The 21,740-nt window shown below is 45.7% G+C and overlaps 1 protein-coding gene across 7 annotated transcripts in view; it reads right to left on the reverse strand.

The window, feature by feature from the left end:
- Positions 1–3,454: 3,454 nt before the first annotated feature.
- EDA (ectodysplasin A) overlaps positions 3,455–21,740 on the reverse strand; it is a 383,898-nt gene continuing 365,612 nt past the window's right edge. Inside the window, exons 3-9 of one of the 7 annotated variants that reach the window (XM_081126532.1) lie at positions 16,089–16,112; positions 10,857–11,036; positions 9,475–9,509; positions 8,498–8,549; positions 5,900–5,988; positions 5,273–5,323; positions 3,455–4,112 (exon numbers count right to left, since the gene is read on the reverse strand). In XM_081126532.1, the coding sequence (XP_080982658.1) occupies positions 3,861–4,112; positions 5,273–5,323; positions 5,900–5,988; positions 8,498–8,549; positions 9,475–9,509; positions 10,857–11,036; positions 16,089–16,112 (683 nt within the window). In that variant the 3' untranslated portion in view covers positions 3,455–3,860. Of the gene's footprint in view, positions 4,113–4,425; positions 5,324–5,857; positions 5,989–8,497; positions 8,550–9,474; positions 9,510–10,856; positions 11,037–16,088; positions 16,113–21,740 lie in introns of those variants that run through there. The other 6 variants (XM_081126536.1, XM_081126535.1, XM_081126537.1 and 3 more) reach the window with 6 other exon arrangements.

Genomic DNA, 21,740 nt, shown 5'->3' on the forward strand with positions numbered 1-21,740 from the left:
CTGCCTTCTGCTGCCCCCTCTGAAATGAGTGCCTTGGTCTTCTAGCTCATGTGTGGCAGCACCTGCAAAAAAGCACCTAGCGTGTAGGAAGTGCTCAAGCCGATTTCAAGAACAGAGGGGAAGAAGCTTTATTTGCAAAGAATAAACCATTAATTTATACAAACTTACATCCCAGTTTATATACATTATGTATAGTTTATATACACAGTATTTCACACTGGATGCTGACCCCCAAAGCAGCACTGGGCCTGCTCCAGGCCATTCTCAAAACAAAGCCGACACCCCTGCCCCAGCTGGAAGCATTTTTAATAAAGAAATGACACACCCCAACTCTTCTTGGAGAGAGCCCTGATTCAGGTTAAAAGAAAAAATCTGGTCCCTTCTTTGTGCTCACATGGTCTACGGGAGCCTCCAGGTAGAAGCAGGCCAGAGGCAGTGCCAGCGTAGCCTCAGGACTTCCAGGTGTTAGGCCACTCCAGAGGCAGGAGCTAGCAGAATGCCTTAAGGGGAGCAAGAGTTCTGATGAAGGGTGCAGCTGCTCTCTCCCTGCCTGGCCAGGCTCCTGAAGGGGGCCAACCACTTCCAGCCTTGAGTCTGGGTACTGTTTGAGACAGGGACTGCTCCACCCCCTCACTCTGCTGAGTCTGTGAGTTGTGGCTCATTCACTTTGGGTAGGCCGCCTTCCCTCTCTGAGCCTCAGTATCTACATGAGTAACCTGGGGCAGAATGCAGATTGGGCTAGATTCCCTCTAAAGGCCTTTCTAGCTCTAAATTTCTCTGAATCTATTTGCATCCACCAGAAGTTACATAAAACACAAATACTCACATGTGGATCAGTCTTTTTCACCTTGTAGTTTCTTAGTCCTTTCCTGCTCAGCAACAGAAATTTGGCTCAGAATAGATGAAGGGGAAATAAAGCAAAGACTACATTTTCCAAGGAACCAGTAACTGAGCAACCCTGACAGCTGACTTTTGTGCCAGCTTTTGGTGTTGAAGCCCAAGCAGCTGGCAGAGGTTCCTGCCATGTAATTCTCCCTTGAACCTCTGTCATCTGCCTGCTCACAAATGTCCTTGTCCCGTTCTCCAAGCAGGACTTGGCCTTCTGATAAACTCACATCAGCATAATTCCAGATGGTCAATCTATGTCCACATTCTCTTATTAGTAAATTGCTTCACTACTTTGCCAATAACTTCGCTGCAACAGGGCTCCCCAGCTACCTATTGCTTCCCTCCTCACCCCTCTCCCTCTAGGGTTCCTTTTGAGGGTTCATAATGAATCAAGGGTTTGTGTGACTCCTGTCTCCCTTGTAATCCCCTCCATATCTGGAGAATAGGGTAGGTGTCAGAATGTCCTTTAGGGCCACAATTAGGAATCCTTTTCTTTCCCTCTCCTCACAGCCTTTTGGCTTTAGAACCAGTCCTCACTCTTCCCTCCATCCCTGAGAGATCCTGGCAGTACAAAGTTCTCTGTGGTATGGTGCAAGGAGATAAGGAGTCACTCAGTAGCTGTGGGAAGTGGCCAGCTCCTGTAGCCCATCTGTAGGGTAAACAAAGAAGTACCTCACTTGCAGTAGGGGCTCCGTATGTAACGGTTGGTTGGTTCATGGGGTGGGTGGAAGAACATAAGGGGTATCAGTTCTGTGGTTACCAGAAGCCTGCCACTTGGCCATGGTGCCAAGATGGTTCTTCTGAACACAGGAGCTCTAAGGCTGATGGCTGTTTCCCAAGAAAACACCCTATTCTTTTGCCGTAGAACCTCTGGCAGCTAAGGCAATAGGCATTACCATCAAGGAATGAAAATGAGCAACTCTGGGTTCCTTCTTAGAACCCACAAGGATTTGAGGTCCATGTTACTATTTTATTGGTTTTCTCAGGACCCTAAATTCAACACAAAACTGCAGCACAATGGAATAGTGTTGGTCAGACCTGGCTGAATGAAGCCCCGGACCTGTGACTTCAGTTGGGTGAGATCCTGGTCAGAACACTTAACTCTCTGAGCCTCCTTTAAACAATAGGATTTGTAATATTACTGAAGGAGATAATAAGAGAGAAAGTATTCTCCAAGTTTTAAGGAGAAATTCTCATCTGTTACTGCTACGCCTGAGGACTGTCCAAGGCACTCTGTAAGAGCTGGGTCAGACCCATGCCTCATATTTGCTTCACCTGGCCTTGCAAGGCTGTCATTAGCAGCCAGACAATGGATGTGCAGCTCACTGCCTCCTGCCCCGGTCCTTGAAGGGCCCAGCAGCATAGCTGCTTAGAAAAAGGCACAGCTGTGGATGGAGTGCCTGTTGTTCTCGTTAAATTTCAGCTGCCCAAAGGAACTTATTCCCCATCTCCCCATAAGGAAACTTGTTTCTTGTTTCATGAGCAAGAGTAGCAGACTGTACAAGACCAGCCCTCTCAGCTTTGGGCTGGACCTGGCACCCAGGAGTCAGGCTGGGCCCAGGCAGTTAGAAATAGGGCCCTTGAATGGTCCCACAAGCTTGGGGAAGTGGCGATGGTGTCTTTGGGCCCTAGACTAGAGGGCAGAGCCTTACCCAGATGCCTAGATGCTGGGTTCTTCTGAGCCTGGATTCAGGAGAGCAGCACTGGAATCTGTGCTGACCATGCTGTGTCGTGGCTTTCTGGAGCCAGAGTGTAGGCAGGGGTGTCAGCAGGCATCAGCTGCTGTCCTTTCTGTTAAGGCCTAGGTAACTGGCTGCTTGGCTTGCAGCAAACTTGAAAAACCCTGTCCTATCCCCACCTCTTGTCTTTTCTGGGTCGGGTAGAAAAGCTCTGCTCTGCTGAGGCCCAGGGGCAGGTTATAGGGTTGGGGATTTTAGTAGGCTATTAAAGGAGGTGCCTCAATACTGGGATTTGAAGGGACTTCTGGAGGTCAGTCAGTCCAACACTTTGTCCCTAGACACAACTCGACTAGATGAATATTTGTGTTGCTTAGTAAATGGAAGATTCTGTTTGTGCCCAGGTAATCTCAAGAGTTTCCCAGACTCACACAAGCACAGGTCCCAGGTTAGGCACCTGTCTCATACAGAGGTAGGCTCATTCTAGCCAGGCTGGGAAGGGGGGGGGGCAATTGGGAGGGGGCCCAGGGAGTTTTCTGAGCCTCAGCATAGCTGTAAACAAAGTGAAAGACATGTGGCCCCAAGTCTGGCTTCAGGTTCTTATGCAGGCAGGTTTGTGGCTATTCCTTGTAATCACTCCAAGGAAGAACAAACCTCCTGTCCCCAAAGCCTGGCAAGCTGCTGCATCCAGCTCTCTGCCTGAGTGGAAAGAGCTCTGACCGGCCCACTGGCTACAGGCAGAGCAGCAAGAATGCTTTCACCACCCAGGATGCCTGCTCCTGCTTGGCAGTTTTGTCCCTGGGTCTCTGCCACAAGCACCTACCTTTCCCCTCTGGTCCCACCCCCTGTCCCACCCCCACCCCAGAGAGGAGCAGCAGCCCCCTTGGGGATAGAAGTTTGCCCCCCCAGTCTGCAATACACCTCTGCTTTCTCTTCCTGCTGCCCCAGACTCTCACTTTAGTGCAACAAAATATAACTCTGACAATAGGGACCTTGATGTTGAAGAGTCATGCCATTAGCCAGTCAAAACGGAGACAAGGAAGCCGCTTCTGCTTCATGTAGACCCTGGGGCTCCATCAACTGTCCTGTTAACTGAAGGTCATTTGGGAAAGGCAAGCAGGCCTTGTCCTGGAGTCAATAGGGAATAAATAGCAGTGGGGCCTTTCTCTCTGCAGCTGCAACACACATATGCCCCACTCCACAGCAGCACTTTGAGGTTCTGGGGTTCCAGGGTCCCAGACCTGGGGCAGGGGCACAGGCAGGGGCAAAACAGGGGGTGGTGGTGGTGGGAAGAATCTAGGATGCAGGGGCCTCGCCCAGCCTGATGGCCCCAAAGAAGGTGGTGTGCTTGCTCATGTTGATAGAGATGTCAGCATGCACCATCTTCACAGCGATCTTCTGCCGGGCTTTGAGGAGGCAGACCCCCGCGGTGTAGCAAGTGTTGTAGTTGGTCTTGCCTGTCTCAATGCTGCGGGTACACTGCAGAAAGGGCTTCTCGTCCACCACCACCTCATAGCTGGCAAAGTCAGTGAAGTTGATGTAGTATACCTGAATGAGAGGCAACAAGAAGGGATTGGGGGAGAGAGGAAAGAGGGTGGGGGGTGGGGCCCTCCCCTGTCATGATGAGCTGCCAGTATACCTTGTGAAGGGGCAGTGCCACTTGAAGGCATGCTAGTTAGCTGACAGAAAAGGTGGGATGACGGGCTTATACTCTGTCCTTCCCCCACTCCATCCGGCTCAGGTGGCTAAGCAAATCTTTCTTTCAACAGTACACCAGTTGTAAACTCTGAGGGCAAGAACCCTGCCTTATTTACCACTTTACCTCCCCCAACCCCCACCCCCCTCCTTTGCCCTGGCTATGGACACGTGAATACAAACTAACTTCTAATTGCAAGCTCCAAAGACTATTTGCAGATAAAGTTAGAAGTCACTGATTTTCCAGAGAGAGAACAGTGACAACTTGCCATTTCTTCAGCTCTTTTGCAGACTGCTCCTGCCCCTGTTGTATTTCTCTCAATGATTCTCACAGTGTTCCTTAGCCCTCTCATCTGACAATTGAGGAAACTGATCCAGAGAGAGGGAGAGCACTCCACCACAAATGAGATCAAGAATTTGGAAGGGCAAAACCCAGGCCCCTAACTTTACTTTGTGGCCAGAAGGAAGTGCGAACCTATGTTCAGTGGCCTGGTGTCAAGGGGATTTTCCCAGTTTGCATGGTGTCCAAAGCCAGAGGCCACTCCCAATTCTCTCCTAGGCCCTAAAAATTAATTTGTTTATCCTTCACTACCAAGCTTTGATCCCCCACTAAATGGAGCTTAGGACAAATGCCCCATAGGACACTGGGATTACATTCATGTGCCCCCTGGGGATCAGGACCCTCGTCTGTCCCCCTAAGTCACTTTATCAAAGGTTGCTCCCTCCATGGGCTCTATAGGAGGGAGCAGTGCACTCAGGTGCCACATAATTCCTTGGTTCAGCACCCAATTTGTGCCAGAATGCTTGGTGGAGTTAGCAAATGCTTATTAACCCACCTTCTCTGGCCACTCCCCTGTGAGGCCCTTCTGCTGGCTCCATAGTCCTTCTGTAATCTGCCTGCTTGCTCCCCATCCTACAGAAGCCCCAACCTCAAGTCTCATCTACCTCTATCTCTGAGGAGCCACCCAGTGGAGGCAACCAACTGGGGTGGAACCAGATAGGCAGTAGCAGACCTGGTGAGTAGGCCCGGGCAGGACAAGGACAAAAACAGAGGGAGAAAAGTGCTGGGTGAATGACAGCAGGAAGGAGGCAAGAAGAACAGAGAAACAGAAGGTAGAGAAATAAATGGGAGAAAGAGGAAGGAAAGAGAGTCAGAAACTTTTTTGAGGCCGAGAGCAAGTCCACAGGAGCACCCTTCATTACAAAGCCAGTGATGTGGGGGAAGGGGTTCTCAGCAGCCCTGGAACTGACTTTCAAAGAATGTACTGAGACAGCGTTCAAGTTTGGCAGTAGAACCAAACAGGTTGTAGGGAGGTGGGTAGGTGGGGGAAGAACAAGGGCCTGGGGCCCTGCAGGAGGGAATCCATGCCAGGGTGTGGGAGGGGCCTCTTTTCAGTTTTTGGTGATATCTGGCTAGGAAAAAACCCCAAACAACCCCCTCTCTCTTTCCTCCTTTCAATTCCCTCCCAGTATAGTACCCCTAGCCCCCTCACCCCCCAAAGCAGGCTGGCCTTGGCTGGCTCCACAGTGCCCCTATGTGGCCTGCACCGGATCTGCATTCTGGATATAAGAAGAGTTAGGCCTAAGACCGTACTCACTTCTACCTGACTATAGATGAAGTAGGTGCCGTCCACCAGTACCTCCAGCTCCCCACTGCGGGGATGTAGCTTAAACACCTTGGGGTTCATAGTGATGCGAGACCAGTCATTGAGTACTCCACCTGAAAGATCTCAGTATGAGAGAAGGGCAGTCACTCAGTACATGTCAGAATAACCTGGGCAATAGAAACAAAAATTATCAAGCAGTACACAACCCCCACCCCTATCCCAATGCAATCTGCATAGCCCAGGAGGCCAAGCTTTAAGAACAGCATTTGCAAGCACATTAAGTTTTCTCTTTGTAAAGTGGCTGCCAGGAGGGCTTCAGGCCACTGGAGTCTGCCTGTCTTCCTCTCTCCCTCCCTGACCCCTCCATCTGGAAGGGTCTTTAACCAACACCTTGTAGTTGGAATTGGGGGTGGGGAGTAAGACCTATTTTCTTTGTTGTTCTGGGGCCTGCACAGGCAAAATTCAGACACTCATTGGCAGGCTAGGTCTTATTATTCCATTTGATTTCACCAGCAGTAACTCCTAAATCTCTCTCCTGTATTAAGGTTCATGGATTTTCTCTTTCTTCATAAGAGAGTCTTCCACATCCACTCCTTTCTAAATAAGCCTCCCTGGGCCTCCAGGAAACCACTTAGCCCAATAATTGTCTACCTGGAGAACCTTAGGGATCAGGGGTGAGTCAGACTTCATGGCAGCCAGAGAGCATGACTGCCAGTAATAAGGCCCCACGGGGGAGAAGGGTATTTATGAGGGAGGGGCAGACTGCCAGGCAGCATTAGAACCAGCCAAGGGAATGGTGAGGGTGTCTGGGAGCTGAGGCACCCCTGGCAAAGCTTCTGTCTCTCAGCCCCACCCCATTTGGGGTGGAGGAGCTGTCATACCACCTTGGCCAGACACTGGGAACCAGCACAGAAGGGCAGAGGAAGAGCTTCCCTTTCCATCCTGCAGAGAGAAGGGGCACCTTCCCACCACAAGAGAAGGGAGTCCAAGCCTATGGGGTCTTTTCCCCTCAAAATTGTCCATTCTCCATACAAAAAAATTATGCTTTGAACATCCATCCTTGGCTAGTCTCAGGAGGCCTGCCTCTCTGAGGTGTGAGGAAACCGGCCTCCTGGAAAAGGTGGCAATCTTCCCTTAAGGTGATGATGGGATAGGAGCTAGGAGGAGATGCCCTGGCTCAGCCCCTTCAAATCCATTCTGCATGATGTCCTCCTACCCCCATCCCCTCACTTCTGCTCCTGGTTGAAATGAAGATCAGCAGAGACTAATACTGGGGACTGACCTAGAGGAGTTGGGACTAGTCTTGAGATGTGGTAGTGGCAGCAAAATCAGTAGCTTCTGGCACAGAATAAACACTGAGGTCACCCATCCAGACATCGAAACATATCTGTTTCCTATCTGTCTCACTCCTTCCTGGACAGATGGTGGTTATGGCTCACCCAGAGCCCTGGGGCCTAAGGCACCTGGTCCCAGCAGGACCACTTAGGTTCTGGCGCCATTCTGCTCCTACTTATATTTCTGAGGCTATTAAGTCAGGCATCCAGGTGGCAGTCCTGGATGTAGTTAAGCCCAGTCATTAAGAAAGCTCAGCCCAGCCAATTTTGGACAGACGGGGCTCTTCAAAGCTGTCTCCATAGAGCAGGTTTCTTAACCTTCATTTACTGTACCCTCACTTACAGCCCTTCCCTTCCCCTCCAAGTTTTGTATGCATCTGACATCTTGGCTGCCTAGCTGCTTCCCAAGGCTCCTGGGGGAGGGCTCATGCATTTTAGGCTCTGTGTACCTTGGGGACTAGACATTCTTTCAAAGCACTGTTCTTCTTCATGTCTCTTTGGGGAAGAAAATTAATCTAATCATTCAGTGGCATGTACACAAACATCACCGAAGTAGCACAGTGCAGTGGAAAGAGTCAGCCAGATGTAGTTTTGAATCCCAGCTCCTACACTTAACCGAAATCTTGGGCCAGTTAACCTCTGTGAACTTCAGTTTCTGGCTCTGTAAGAAGGAGCTAATACCTACCTCATAGGGTTGTTGTGAGGATCAAATAAAATAAAGGACAAAGAAAGCATGTTGAAAACTGTAAAGCACCATACAAACATAAGGCACTATGATTTATTATGGTATTGTCCAATCTCTCTGGGACTGTTTCCTCATCCTTTAAAAACAGGAATTATATTAAATCAGTGTTTCTTAACCTCCTTACACCTGTTCTCCCTTTTTGTAGACACTAGCACTGTATACTTCCTGGAGAATCTGTGCAGACCAATCAGACAAGAATTTAAACTTATGTAGTTTTCCCTTCTCTGATTTTTATTGTGAAATTGTTGATTGAAGTACACATATCCTCATGGTGACTCTGATAGAACCTCCATTTCACAACAATTCCCCATCTAGATGATGTCTCAAGTCCCTTTTAGCTTCCTCTCCATGTTTCTAACTGCAATTTGGGTGTTGCAGCTGGTCTTGATGCAAGCAATTACCCAGGACAGACAGCAGAGGGCAAAATGGAGTAGAGAATGGCCTCCTAGTGCCCAGGGTACCTTAGGGGTCAGGGAGGAACTAGGCTCTGTGACTAGGGGGTAAGGAGGAGGAGAAGCTCCTCTTAGCAAGAGAGCCGACTTTGACTCTTACCATTCTTGACTTGAATTGCTGACCCTTGGCCCTGCAGATGCACCACGGCTGGCTGGGAAAGATGAGAAGGATAGAGAGAGGAGTCACTGTGAGAAATGACTGCTCACTCAGCCACCAGTTTCCATGTTTCCACCTCTGACTGCTACTCTCCTTTCTGATTCCAATTCTGATCCTTCTTCCCTGTCTTGGGATGCTAGTGATCACAGTGTGACTAGAGGGTAATCTGATTTTGTAGTTCGGCCACTTCTTAGCTATGTGACCTCAGCCAAATGTAATGCCTCTGAGTCTCATTTACCTAACTGTAAAATGGGGATTAGCAGAATCTCTGGCCTCTCTCACAGGATGTTTGAAGATCAAATGAGGTGATGGATACAAAATTGCCTTGGAAGCCATCAAGCTCTGTGCAACTGTGTAGGTTTAATTGTGGCCAAACAGCTGTGTCTAGGAAGGCTGAGATGAGACAAGGCCAGGGAGCAGAACCTGCCAATAGAGGCAGATTAGGAAGCTCAAAGACTAGGGAGGAGCCCTTCAGGCCATTAAGTCAGAAGCCCAGGCTGGGCTTGGCCTGGAGCTGCTTGGCTGATTTTCAAGAACATACTCTTAAACTTCTAAGCTCCCGATCCCAGGCAGTCTGAGTGCCAAAAAGGTGTCTGGGGTGGCTGGGGGAGTTGGAGGCCCAGGTGAATAGGGCCTGTCTGGTGGCTCACTGACTACAGTGTGTGGATATGGTGACCCTCTGTCTCCTATGGAATGGAGAAAATGGCCGTGGGAAGACTCAGTTCCCTTAGCTAAAGGCAGGCCCTAGGGCAAAGTTTTTGTGTTCATAGAGATGGGAGGGGCTGTGAGGGAAAAACCTCAGAACCTCCAGGGTATCCTCACAAAATAAAGCCTGAGAAAATTTAATAGGGGGAAACTCAAAGGTGGCTCTAGCCTGTGGCCTCCCCTCCTCCCCAGGAAGTGAGCAGTTCCCAGCCAACCTGGTTATCTCGAGTTCCAGCTTTATCAGCAGCACCTGTGAAATAGGATAGGACAATCAGAGGGCATGTTCTTTCTACTTTCCCTTCTCCTCACCTAGGCAGCCAGTGGCAGGGAACTGTGCTTCCTGCAGCCAAGCCTTGTGATGGGAGAGGACACCACTTCCATCTGTTACTTGTCCCTGACCTGCATCTTCAGTGGGCCCGACAAGTCCCACTGAGCACCCACAGAGACAGATGAGAGTGCATTCCTGTCACTGTGTGACAAAGCTGTTAGTTTCTTTAGCCTTTTGCTTCCTTTCTGTTAATATTTCTCATAGAGTGCGTTGCCATTTGTAAGTATGCTGCTTCTTTAATTGTCTCTCTCCTCCTCTAGGACATAAACTACATGAGAACAGGGGCCACTTATCAATACATCTCTTATACATAGAAAATCCTGGATTAATATTCATGGAAAGATTGAATGAAAAAAAAAATCTACAACTCCATCTCTTCTGGCCACAATAAACACTGATTAGCCCTGTTTGAACTATGAATCCTGCTGCAGAATTCATGGACCTAGAGAAGTCAGCTGTAAAGAGTCTATTTCTTTAAAGCCCCAGGATACAGAAGGGGAGCAGGAGAGAGAAATAACAACTGGCCCAAGCTCAGGCAATTTGACTCCTATCAAGACATCTATACCTAGGCATGTACACCTCTTGGATGCCCTTCTGGGCCCAAAGGGAAAGATGCAAAGGGATTAAATGCTATTTGAATGGGCAATGTGGTTGGGTAAGGACCTAGTGCAAGGAGCTCTTGGTTCCTCAATAGGACAGTCTTGGTGCCTGGGTTTGCTTCTCCCGCAGCCTGAGTGACTCATAAGTTTTCAATGCCTTGATTATCAGCAACTACTTGTTTACCTCTATGAGAAGGGCACTTTAGAGTTCGTGGGACTAGACTGTTCTAGGGCTGGTATCTTGCCTAGTCCTCAACATTCCTCCCCATATCGACATCAGCACAGGAGTTAGATGCTGGGATCAGAGTAGAGCCAATCCATCTCCTACAGGAAGGTCAGCAAACCCTCAGGGTCTGTCTCAGGCTTATATGAGTTTACTGGCCCACTACAGGGAGGCCTAGACTAAGGGAAGGCTTGTAATGGAATAGTTGAGACAGGCCAAGAACAGGTGACTCCTCCTTGACAGGTTGGTATAAACGAGAAGTTAGAGCAGGTCAGATCCTACTGGCTTGTTTAATCTCTAGGTTTACACTGAGCTAGGAGACATGCATTTCTAATTTCACACCCTCGCCACCAGCAGCATTTGAAACTGCTCTCAGGATCACCCACCCCTGTTCTATTAAAGTACTGGTAAAGGAGCCTGGGGGAGGGTGGAAGAACAGGAATTCACCAGAAGGTCCCTGGAGGCCAGGGGGTCCTTGAGGACCAGGAGGACCTGGAGGGCCAGGTGGTCCCATAACAGTTGTTCCTGGAATTCCAGGAATCCCTGGAATCCCTGGGGGTCCCTGGGGTCCTGGAGGTCCTGGAGGTCCTGGGGGGCCATTTGGCCCAGGAGGTCCCGCCTTCTTTCCTGAAAGACAAGATTTGGTGTTATATTTGTAGTTATTGAGTGAGGATGTATTATCTGGAGTTCTATGGACTTCCAATGACAAATAGTACTCTGGGAATTCCTGCTATTAAAGAGGGGAACACCTTTAATTACACACACCTTTCTCTCTCTCTCTCTCTCTCTGCCCTTTCATGAATAATCATTTACAGAGTTGGGTTTGAAGATGATAAAAATAAATGGCCCTCAAGGAGCTCAGTCTAGTGAGGAAACAGACACAGTCACAGAAAAGTACAAGTGCCATATTCTTGGTGGGGACAAAATGCTTAAGAGGTCAGGGAAGACTTCAAAAAGGATGTTACATTTCAGCTGTGTCCAAAGGATCTGAATTACCAAGTGGCCAGACCTATGGGTCACTTTTCAGAATACTGAGAATTAAGCTATTGTCAAAGGGAGTGGCTTTCATGTTTACTTCCCAGTTTGGTGGACTTGATGCAAATGGAAGGGGAAGTTAGGAGGACACCCTGCCCTTAGAGTAACATCAGCTCCAGGAAGGTTTCCTATAGGAATCAGGGTGTACAGGAACTGGGTGCATGGAGGAAGTGATTGCTGGGAATGAGGAATGGGAAGGAGTTTAGGAGATGAGAGGTGGAGGAGGTGGAGAGAGGAGAGGGGAGGGGAGGGGAGGGGAGGGGAGGGGAGGGGAGGGGAGGGGAGGGGAGGGGAGGAGAACTGAGGAGGCAGCAGACTTTGCTTTTTCAGCTGACCTCTCTAAACACTATTTTTAAAGGTCTCTGGGGAAGGAAATTCTGTACATTCCCTTGGTAACATGTTCCAATGTTTATCACCCCTTCCTGTTAGGAAGTTTTTCCTGTATATTTAACTGAAACCCCTTCTGTGGCAGTTTAAGGTCTTATTCTAGTCTTTGTATAGATAGAGAAGAATATTTACCATCATACATATAAATAATCCTCATATTCTCAAAGACACTGTCACCTTTCAAACTCCATTTTTATAGGCTAAATAATCTCACTTCCCAGTCTTTCCTCAGATGCCCTACTCTCGCATGTATTATTAATCAAGCCTGCCAACTCCTCCCCTTTTGGCCCTCACTATCCTTTCAGAACAGTCTCAATCCTCCTATTCCATGTTCCAGTCCCCCCAACAGTCCCACCAACATGTAGTTATGCTCACTGAGTGCTAACTGTGGCCTTGAAGCCAAACCTGCAGCTCCTCCTGTTTGGTTCCTCTGCCCAGTGCAGCCCAATTCAAGCACTGTAGGTAGTCACAGGGGAGTGTCCCCTTCAGTACTTTCTCAGTTTGGTGGAAGTCTCAGGAACGGAAGCCTTTTAACAGACTCCACCACAGTGTCTTCACCTGTGGTACCTTTTTATTTTTATTTTTTAAAAAATATATCTTTATTGGTTTCAGAGAGAGGAAAGGAGAGGGAGAGAGAGGGATAGAAACATCAATGATGAGAGAGTCATTGATCGAGCCCACAACTGGAGCATGTACCTTGAATGGGAGTCGAACCCAGATCGCCTGGATCCCAGGTCGACGCTCAACCACCGAGCCACAGCCTGCCAGGCACCTTCTTAGTTTAAAATATAACCCTCTCGAGACTCACTTAAGTACCTCCTTACTGTTCCCCAATTCCCTGCTCTGCAGACTCTTAGGCAGAAGAATCCTGTCTTGATTTATCATGTCCTCCTTTAAGAATAAAGCTGCATGTTCAAGAAACCCAGTCCCCATGGCAACATGCTCAAAAGGCCAGTTGTCCAAGTCTGCACACATCTGCATTTGGAATGAATCAATAGGGTCATTGTGAGGCCCTTTGCCCAGTGAGGAAAGGAAGGAAGGTCCAGAGAGCCTCTCTCCCAGGAGAGCCCTTGTAGCTGTAAAGACCTAGAGGCAGGAGCTTTAGCATTTTCATTACACTTAGCAGCAAAATATTAGATCTTCCCAGTTTCTAAATCTAGCCAATTTCAAGATGCTGAACAGGAAAACCATCTCCCATCAGATTTGGGCACTTTCCAAGTAAGACTCATTCAACACCCAAGTTTCAATTCCAGCTAGTGTAGTGGAAAGAACACGGAATCTGTAGTCAGGAGATAAGGCTGTAAGCCCCCAATCTGCCATGGACACATTTTGGGCAAATCCCTTCCTCTCGCAGAGTCTTAGTGTCTCCATTGGTGATTTCTCTAAGTTTCCTCCCAAGACTGAGATTCCTTAAGGAGCACTGACCTCCCCCTGGCAGTCAGGAAACTTCCCTGGCCTGGCTGTAAGGTTTGCTTCTCCATCACTGTTTTCTGGGCCATGTGGACACAGAGGACAGTGCATATTAGGCTGTGCTATGTTCCAGAATTTCCAGGCCTAACAGTGGTTTTTCAAGCTAGAGGGTGTTCTGTGGGTAGTACAAACTTCAGTGTCAAGACTGAGTCTCCTGTGATTGCTAATGTAATTTTGGAAGAATTACAGCCAGAAACTCCTCCAGTCAAAGAGAATAATGGTTGCAGTGTAAACAGAGAATGTTCACTTATGAAAATGTTAGAAGGCGTTTGAGAAAAAGATCTTGCTGTGATCTAGTTCTACAGCTGATCCTCTTTGCTCCTCAGCAACCAGGTTTAGGCAAGTGTGCTTCTCGTGCTTGCATACTTACAGAAAGTTGGCCCAGAGAGGAGCATGACCCCTGGACCAAGAAGATGACTTTAGAGGATTGAATTCATTCTCTGGATTTCCTTACTTTAACAGAGCACTTCATGATACAAAAGACCAGAGACTTTTGTATTTAGAAAGTTACCCTTTATAGTCTTAGATGAAAGTATACATTTTTTTCAAAGCTAACCTTCATGAAAGGGTATTTTGCCAACCTTTTAGCAAAGTCCAAATTGTTGAAAGAACAACTAAAGGAAAGTGAGTGAAAGTGTGTGTGTGTATGTGTGAGTGAGAGGGTCGGGGTAGTGTGGGAGGGGAGAAATTCCATTAAAGAATGGAAATTAAATAAACAACTCAATTTACCTCTTCAGGCATGTGCTTATTTACTGTGTCCACGGAAATCTGTATTAAATGGCATCCAAATCACTTTCAGCCAAAGTAAATGTTTAAGTCCTCTGTGCATCTCCTCCCAGTAATGGCCCATACACAAAGTAGCAGTGTGGGGCAGTGATCCGAGTCCTTGGCAGAGGCATTGAAATCTGAGTGCAATTCCAGAGCTTCTGGCCTAGACAGTTGTCTTCTATTGCCCCTTGCAGGGCTCACCCATTGTATAACACTGCAACTGGGTGCTGCTTTCCACCATATACATGCCCTACCCTCTGGGAAATCACTAGTCTACTTGCTGCTCTCCAAACACGCCATGCTCTTTCATGCTTCTGAGAGATCTGAGTAGGCTATTCCCGTTGCTGGAATGTCCTTCCCCCTCTTTTTTTCCTCATCCTTCAAATCCAGGTCAAATATTGTTTTCTCTGAGATGTGGTCCCTCCACTCCCTGAAGGAGAACTACTTGCCCCTACTTTGTGCTCCCACAGCATGGTGTTCAGGCTTCGATGATAGCATTTTTTAGACTGGACTGTAATTATTTTTGTGTACTTCCATGATTCCAATTGCACTGGGAGATTTTTGAGGGAAGGAACCATTTTCTTCATCTCTGTAGTCTACTCCTGGCAAACATAAGAAGCTTATTCCCTGTCTAGTGAACAAGCAAGTAAAAAAAAACACAAAACAACAAAACAAAACAAAAAAACCACTACTAGCTATAATTAGAAAGTGCTTTCATGTCTATTTATTAAAAAGGCAAGTCATCCCTGAGCTTGTGTTAGGAGCAGAGGGTGCCCTTGTTCAAGCCAAGTGAGCATTCTGAGTTTGTTATAGTGTCTGTATTAAAGGAATGTGACAAGAGCTAAAAACTACATGTTTGAAAGTCAAATTTGCTTTCTTAAAAGACAGACTATTTGGGGAATACCCAGGCTCCAGGGAGAAAGATTTCCTCACTGGCTCTAGCTCTCTGGCTGTTTTCCAGCTTTGCTCAGCTCAGGTCCCCAGGAGGCCAGACCATTCCTCGGCTTCTTTACACCAGGGATACAGGTTTTCCATGTGGGCCATGGCATCTCAAGCCACCAGAACACTCTCGCACTCAGAGAAATGGTAGGTGGCAGCTGAAGCCAGTCTTTTTGGCCTAGTCTGGGGATGATAATCTATGCTATAAAGCTCCAGAAATCTTGACAGAATCATTTCACTTAAAACGTTTTAGTGAAAAGTCATTAATTTCACTCTATTTTCCTCTTATGTCAGAACACAGAAACAAATAGGTACTTAGAATTGGTTTCGCAGCAGGTTCTTTTAGTCCTAAAGAGTGAACCATATTGCCTGGTCCTGTACAGTATTTTGGAACCTGTTCTCTCTTTGGGTTCTCCTCAAGTAAGCAAGCTCTTGGGCCAGTCTGTGGCAAGCACACCAGAGACTTACTGAACCAACAATGGCACAATGGATCTGCTCAACTAGAGCTTCTCTGAAAAGGCTAAAATATCAGGGTATTACTCCAGCCTAGTTTTTCCATTACAGACAAAATGATATTGAAACCCCAAAGCAAGAAATACCTTCCCTGCCTATCTGAGAAATACAACAGGGATAACTTTTAGGCCAATAAATAGGGTACTGACATCTCTCAGGAGGTAGTATATATATACCTAGACCCTACGAGCTGTCTCAGGGTTTCATTCATACCTGTTCACTGACTTGATAAAGGAAGGGAAAAAAGAGAAAGAAGAAGGGCAGGGGAAAGAGCAAGTTAGAATAAAGGAAAGAGACAGAAACTGAATTGTATGGAAGAAGCAAGAAAAAAAAATCAACATTCACATGTTACCAGAGAAGCAATTCTATATTTCGTGGATCATTACTGAAAAACAATCTCTATTTTTTGTTCCTTGGAAGCTGCAATACTCAAGAAGATTCCATGTGATTGAATAAAATAATGGACAACCAGACTATAATATAAAAATCCCACTCCTGGATTCTTTTTCTTCTAATTTTAGAAAAGACATGACATAGCAATTTTATCAAATCAGAAACTTAACTTACCCTTTTTCTTGTTTTTAACTGGACCTGTTACAAAAAGACAATGGAAAATTAAATCACTGGAAATTAACAGAAAATGTTTATTCTCCAAGATGGTCACAGGAGGGACCCCAAGACACTGCAAATTTTAGGGAGCCCCACACCAAGGTTCGGTAATTGACAAGGTATCTCCCAACTATAAAATTTCCCCAGTCTGTTTCTGACTGCTTTCTGACTGTTGTAACAAGAAAATTACAAGAAAGATTCTTTCCTAGGGAGAAAAAAACCTTTCAGGCTGCCTTTGGAGTGAGGGAATGGCTGCTTCTCCATAGAGCTGAAATGCCCAGAAACAGAGCTCCACAATCTTAGGATGGCATTCTAATAACTCTGCAAGTCCTGAGACTGAAGAGTCATGCATTCAGGTGAGGAACTGATATAAAGACTCATGCATTGAATCTGGAAGGAAAAAAGGGCCATTTTCATGGAAGGAACAGAGCAGTGGCAGATTACTTTTTAGTTACTTCCTTACAGTGATTTAAATTGTTAGTAATTAATACAGTGCAACTGTAGTATATTCATGTGGGGTCCACATGTACTCTCACTGTAATTTACCATAAGTTAATAGACACTTTAAGAGAAGTGTCAACAGTTTTATTGACAACGGAATCACAAGCATTTTCTTGGGAATTACTTCCAAAGAAAAGAATTCTAATCAATTGAGGGTACTCAGAAAACCCAAGGCTTTCTCATATTGTTAGGTGACAACCACTACCCAGACATACACAGTGTAGGTGTCTCCCAGACATGTTTTCCCTCTTGGGGACTCAGTTCTCTTCATTTTGTATTTGATGTTCTTTTCTTTCTTTTTAAAATTAAAAAATTTTTTTTTAGATATGGGTATTTAAAATCTGTTCCAAACTGCCACAAGGACACTATTGGACAACATTAAACCATGGAACTTACAAAAAGAACACCAAGTGTTTGTATATTGTTTTATAGTTTATAAAACATATTTCCATCTATCATCTCATTTTATCTTTGCAACAAGCCTGGAGTGATCCTTACCTCTAAGAGCAGGCTCTATCAGAGGTTGTATCTAAACAGACTGGATCAGAAGTCTGTAAAGTCTTAACCTGGAGGGCCGCCAAGTGTGGTCATCAGAGCTTGCACAGATCCCTTGGAAACCATTGTCTGTATAGACTTCCCTGGCAAAGTAATTTCATGTGCAAGGTGTGTTTTAGGTTGAGTTTAGTAACCTGCTATGCTTAAGGTCATAAATCTCCATTCTTTTATCTTCACTTTTCTCCTTTTCTCATTTCCCAGTCCTTTGTATTCTTTCTCTGCTGCCTCTCCTCTACGTTTTTAACAGCATTGAGAATTCTTTTTTTAAAAAAAATTATTGTTGAAAATATTACAGATGTCCCCTTTTTCTCCCATTATCCCCTTCCACACTGTCGCAGGCCTTCACCACACTATTGTCTGTGTCCATGGGTTGTGCATATATGCATATAAATTCTTTGGTTAATCTCTCCCCATTCACCCACCCACCCCCACCTTCCCTCTGAGATTCAAGAATTCTTGAGAATGTATGTGGAAGTTCTGGAGAGGAAGCACAGCTACATAGATACTACTGACCAAGAGGCAGCAACCAAAACTGAGAAAGGCCACCTCCTTGAACAAGAAAGCTATTTGGGAAGGATTTACACAGAAAGGCCCAGTCTCATCAGCCAGCTACCAGCCAGCTAGTCAGCCACCTCATTCCTGAGAAAGCACTGGGATGACAGCCATTGCAGCCACATTGCCCTCAGAGACAAGTTGTGTCAAGTTGCTGGCCATTTCAGCTGGTCAAAGGGTTAGTTAGCACTGTTACACCAGATTTCAAAGCAGGCTTTGAGGAAATCAGACCATCACCAAGAACCCAGTCCTTAACCAGGCATGCCCATGGAAGGTAGCCCAGTAAATATGAAACACAACTCAATCCTCAAAAAACTTACAGTTGGATAGGAATATACTAAAGAGAAGACTTAAGGATAATAGAAAAAAAATACTTCCTGGAGGGAGTTTGACCAAAATCTACAAGTGAAAAGAGGGAAAAGGAAGTTAAAAATATTTTAACATCTACTATTTTTATGCCAGAAATAGCTACTCATTACACACACATGAATGCATACATATAGATACATAAAAAGGGGAGCAAGAAGGGAAAATAGTTTATTAGACTATCCACAAAAACTCACTATTAATATTTTTATGCACATCTTGAAACTTTCTATGCATATAAATATGTATTTTTACACAATGGGATCAAATAAAATGATATTGATAACTTTTTTTCTGTCAATAACTATATTTCTACCTTATTATTTTTAATATGGATACATCACCATTATATAGGTAACTCTATATATTTCTAGTTCTTTTATGGTTTCATTTTTTATACTTAAATCTTTAATTAATGTGGTATAAATTTTGGTATACAGTATAAGGTAAGGTGTTAACTAAAATTTCTATTGTTATTTTACAAAATGACCATGACATGAAGGGTGCTAAGATCAATGAGGGCTCAAAGCCAGTCCTTTCTTCCACTTCATCTTGTGTCACTGAAGTGTTCTCAGACAGCTTCTACTCAGCAGACATTTGGCATTTCCCTTGGGAAAAACAAGGATTAAAGAATATGGACAAGACCATCATTAGACTGCATGTCATTTCCTACAAGTGCTAGTGAGCACATCAGCTTGGCAGCACAGGAGTTCCTTTTTGTTCTAATACAGCTCATCATGGCCAGTAAATAATTCTTATGAGTTTCAACATGAATCTCTAATCCCTGGTTCTACAACTGCCATACCCATTTCTTTTGCTTGAGGCCATTGTTTTCTAGTTTCTAAAGAGAAAGCACCAGGGAGCTAGGACTATACAACACTAGATATGAGCATCTTGAACCAGAGCAGAAGTAGTAGCCTCTGCTGAATTTTATAACCTTTTAGATATATTCACTTATTTTCTCCATATGATTCAGACCTTTCTCATACCTACTCCGAGTACTACCACTGTCACATGTCTGTTTCTATGGTAACAGGCCACCTTTCTCTATGATTCCAATTCCCTCTGTTTATAATCATAATGCTTTGTATAAGCAAAACCCACAAATGCATCACGGTGGGAAAGACAGCTGTGCAGTCCCTGAGACTGCTTTGATAGAAGTAAAATTGAGTTCTGACAGGTTTTGATCAATGTGGTCAGGCAGTTTGCTACCTGACATTAAGAAAAGGGGGTCTACCAAATAGCCACAGCAGTCTTGAAAAAGAAGAACAAAGTTGGAGGGATGACAATACCAGATATCAAACTATACTACAAAGCCAATGTAATCAAAACAGCCTGGTACTGGCGCAAGAACAGACATAGATCAGGGGAACAGAACAGAGAACCCAGAAATCGACCCAAGCCATTATGCTCAATTAATATCTGATAAAGGAGGCAAGAGCATACATGGGAGTAAAGACAGTCTCTTCAATAAATGGTGGTGGGAAAATTGAACCGGTAAATGCAAAAACCTGAAACTAGACTACCAACTTATACTATACACAAGATTAAACTCAAAATGGATAAAAGACTTAAATGTAAGTCATGAAATGATCAAAACCCTAGAAGAAAATGTAGGCAGCAAAATATGAGAAATCTCATGGAGCAGAATTTTCACTGATACATCACCCAGGGCAAGAGGAACAAAGGAAAATATAAACAAATGGGACTATATCAAAATAAAAAAACTTCTGCACAGCCCAGCCGGTGTGGCTCAGCAGTTGAGTGTTGAGCTATGATCCAGGAGATTGAGGTTCAATTCCCAGTCATGGCACATGCCTAGGTTGCGGGCTCGATCCCCAGCAGGGGGTGTGCAGGAGGTGGCTGATCAATGATTCTCATCATTGATATTTTTGTCTCTCTCTCCCTTCCTGTCTCTAAAATAGATAAAAACATATTTTTTAAAATAAAATCTTCTGCACAGAGAAAGGAACCCTCATCAAAATGAGAAGGGAAACCACTGTATGGGAGAATATATATATCAATGATACATCAGATAAGGGGTTAATTTCCAAAATATATAAAGAACTCATACAACTCACAGAATTCAATTAAAAAATGGGCAGAACACCTGAATAGACACTTCTCCAAAGAGGACATACAAATGGCCAAGAGACATATAAAAAAATGCTCAACATCACTAATCATCAGAGAGATGCAAATAAAATGACAATGAGGTACCACCTCACACCTGCCAGATATCATCAATAAATCAATAAACAACAAGTGCTGGTGAGGATGTGCAGAAAAAGGAACCCTGGTACACTGTTGGTGGGAATGCAGATTGGTACAAGCACTATGGAAAATACTGTGGAGTTTCCTCAAAGAAAAATGGAACTGCCATTTGACCCAGTGATACTACTTCTAAGAATATATCCTAAGCCAGAAACACCAATCAGAAAGAGTATATGCAACTCTTTGTTCATAGCAGTACAGTTTACAATAGCTAAGATCTAGAAACTGCCCAAGTGCCCATCGTAGATGAACAGGTTAAAAAACGATGGTACATTTATACAATGGAATACTATGCAGCTGTAAAAAAGAATCTCAGAGGAGGGAAGATAGCGGCACTCTGACAAGAAGCAGAGCGCCCTTGCTCCCAGCCATGGATTGGATTTACCACTAAAATACTGCATAACCAGCTTGGAAAAAACAAGGGAAATATACCTGGGTGGATATGTTTTGCATAAGGAGCACTGAAGAAACATCATGCAGTCTGGTAAGAGAGGGGGGCATAAAAAGAGAAAGCCCCCCTGAGCCAGTGCTGGGCTGTGAATCCCAAGGGTTAGAGGTTGCAAAGCTCCCTCCCCTTGGGAGTGTGGACTGGCATCCAAAAGCTGGGATCTCAAACCTGGAGTGTAGGAGAAGGGAAGGAGAGCGGGCAGAGGGAGCCAGGGGAACAGTGTGCCTGTGAGGAGGTGACTACACCTTCCCAGTGAAACAACATGTCTAATGGCAGCAGCCAGGACAGGAGTCTTTCACCCTGGGTGCTGACCACAGGAAAGGCTGTCCTGCAGTGTGTGGCTTCCAAATAGAAAGAGGCCAGAGGGCTGCACTGAGCAGCCACCTACAGGGACCCTCTGCTTTCCTGTAAGGCATTGTGTAGAACCACAGAAAGCATTTTAACTGTGTGGTGTGGAGGAGGGGAAGAGAGCCCTCCTACTGCCACAGAGGGACCTGAGCCACCAGCAGGGCGGATCTGGACTCCAGCCGCTGGAGTTGCCAGTGGAGTGGATTGGGACGGCAACTGCCAGAGCTGCAGGTGGGTTGAATTGGAGATTTTTGACCTTCTCTGAGGGGAGTCAGGGTAGTATGCAAGGAGCTGCCCCAGCTTTACTGAGATCAGCTGTGCAGCAGACCTGTATGAGATTGACTTTGTGACCCCTCCTGCTTGGTTCTGAGGCACGGGGACACTGGGACCTCATAGGGCACGTTCTCTGCCTGTTTGTTGCTTTGTGCATTTTTGAGTTTTTGATGCTGAACGGGCTTCCACCTTCCTGACTTGCATTAGGGAGACAGACCAGCAAAAGCTGGGATTTGTGCCTACATTGTGGAGAGTTTGAAATGAGCTCCCAGTACATCAGCCAACCAGATCTG

This window comes from Miniopterus schreibersii (genome assembly GCF_964146895.1).
Source record: "Miniopterus schreibersii genome assembly, chromosome: X".
Classification (NCBI taxonomy): Eukaryota; Metazoa; Chordata; class Mammalia; order Chiroptera; family Miniopteridae; genus Miniopterus; species Miniopterus schreibersii.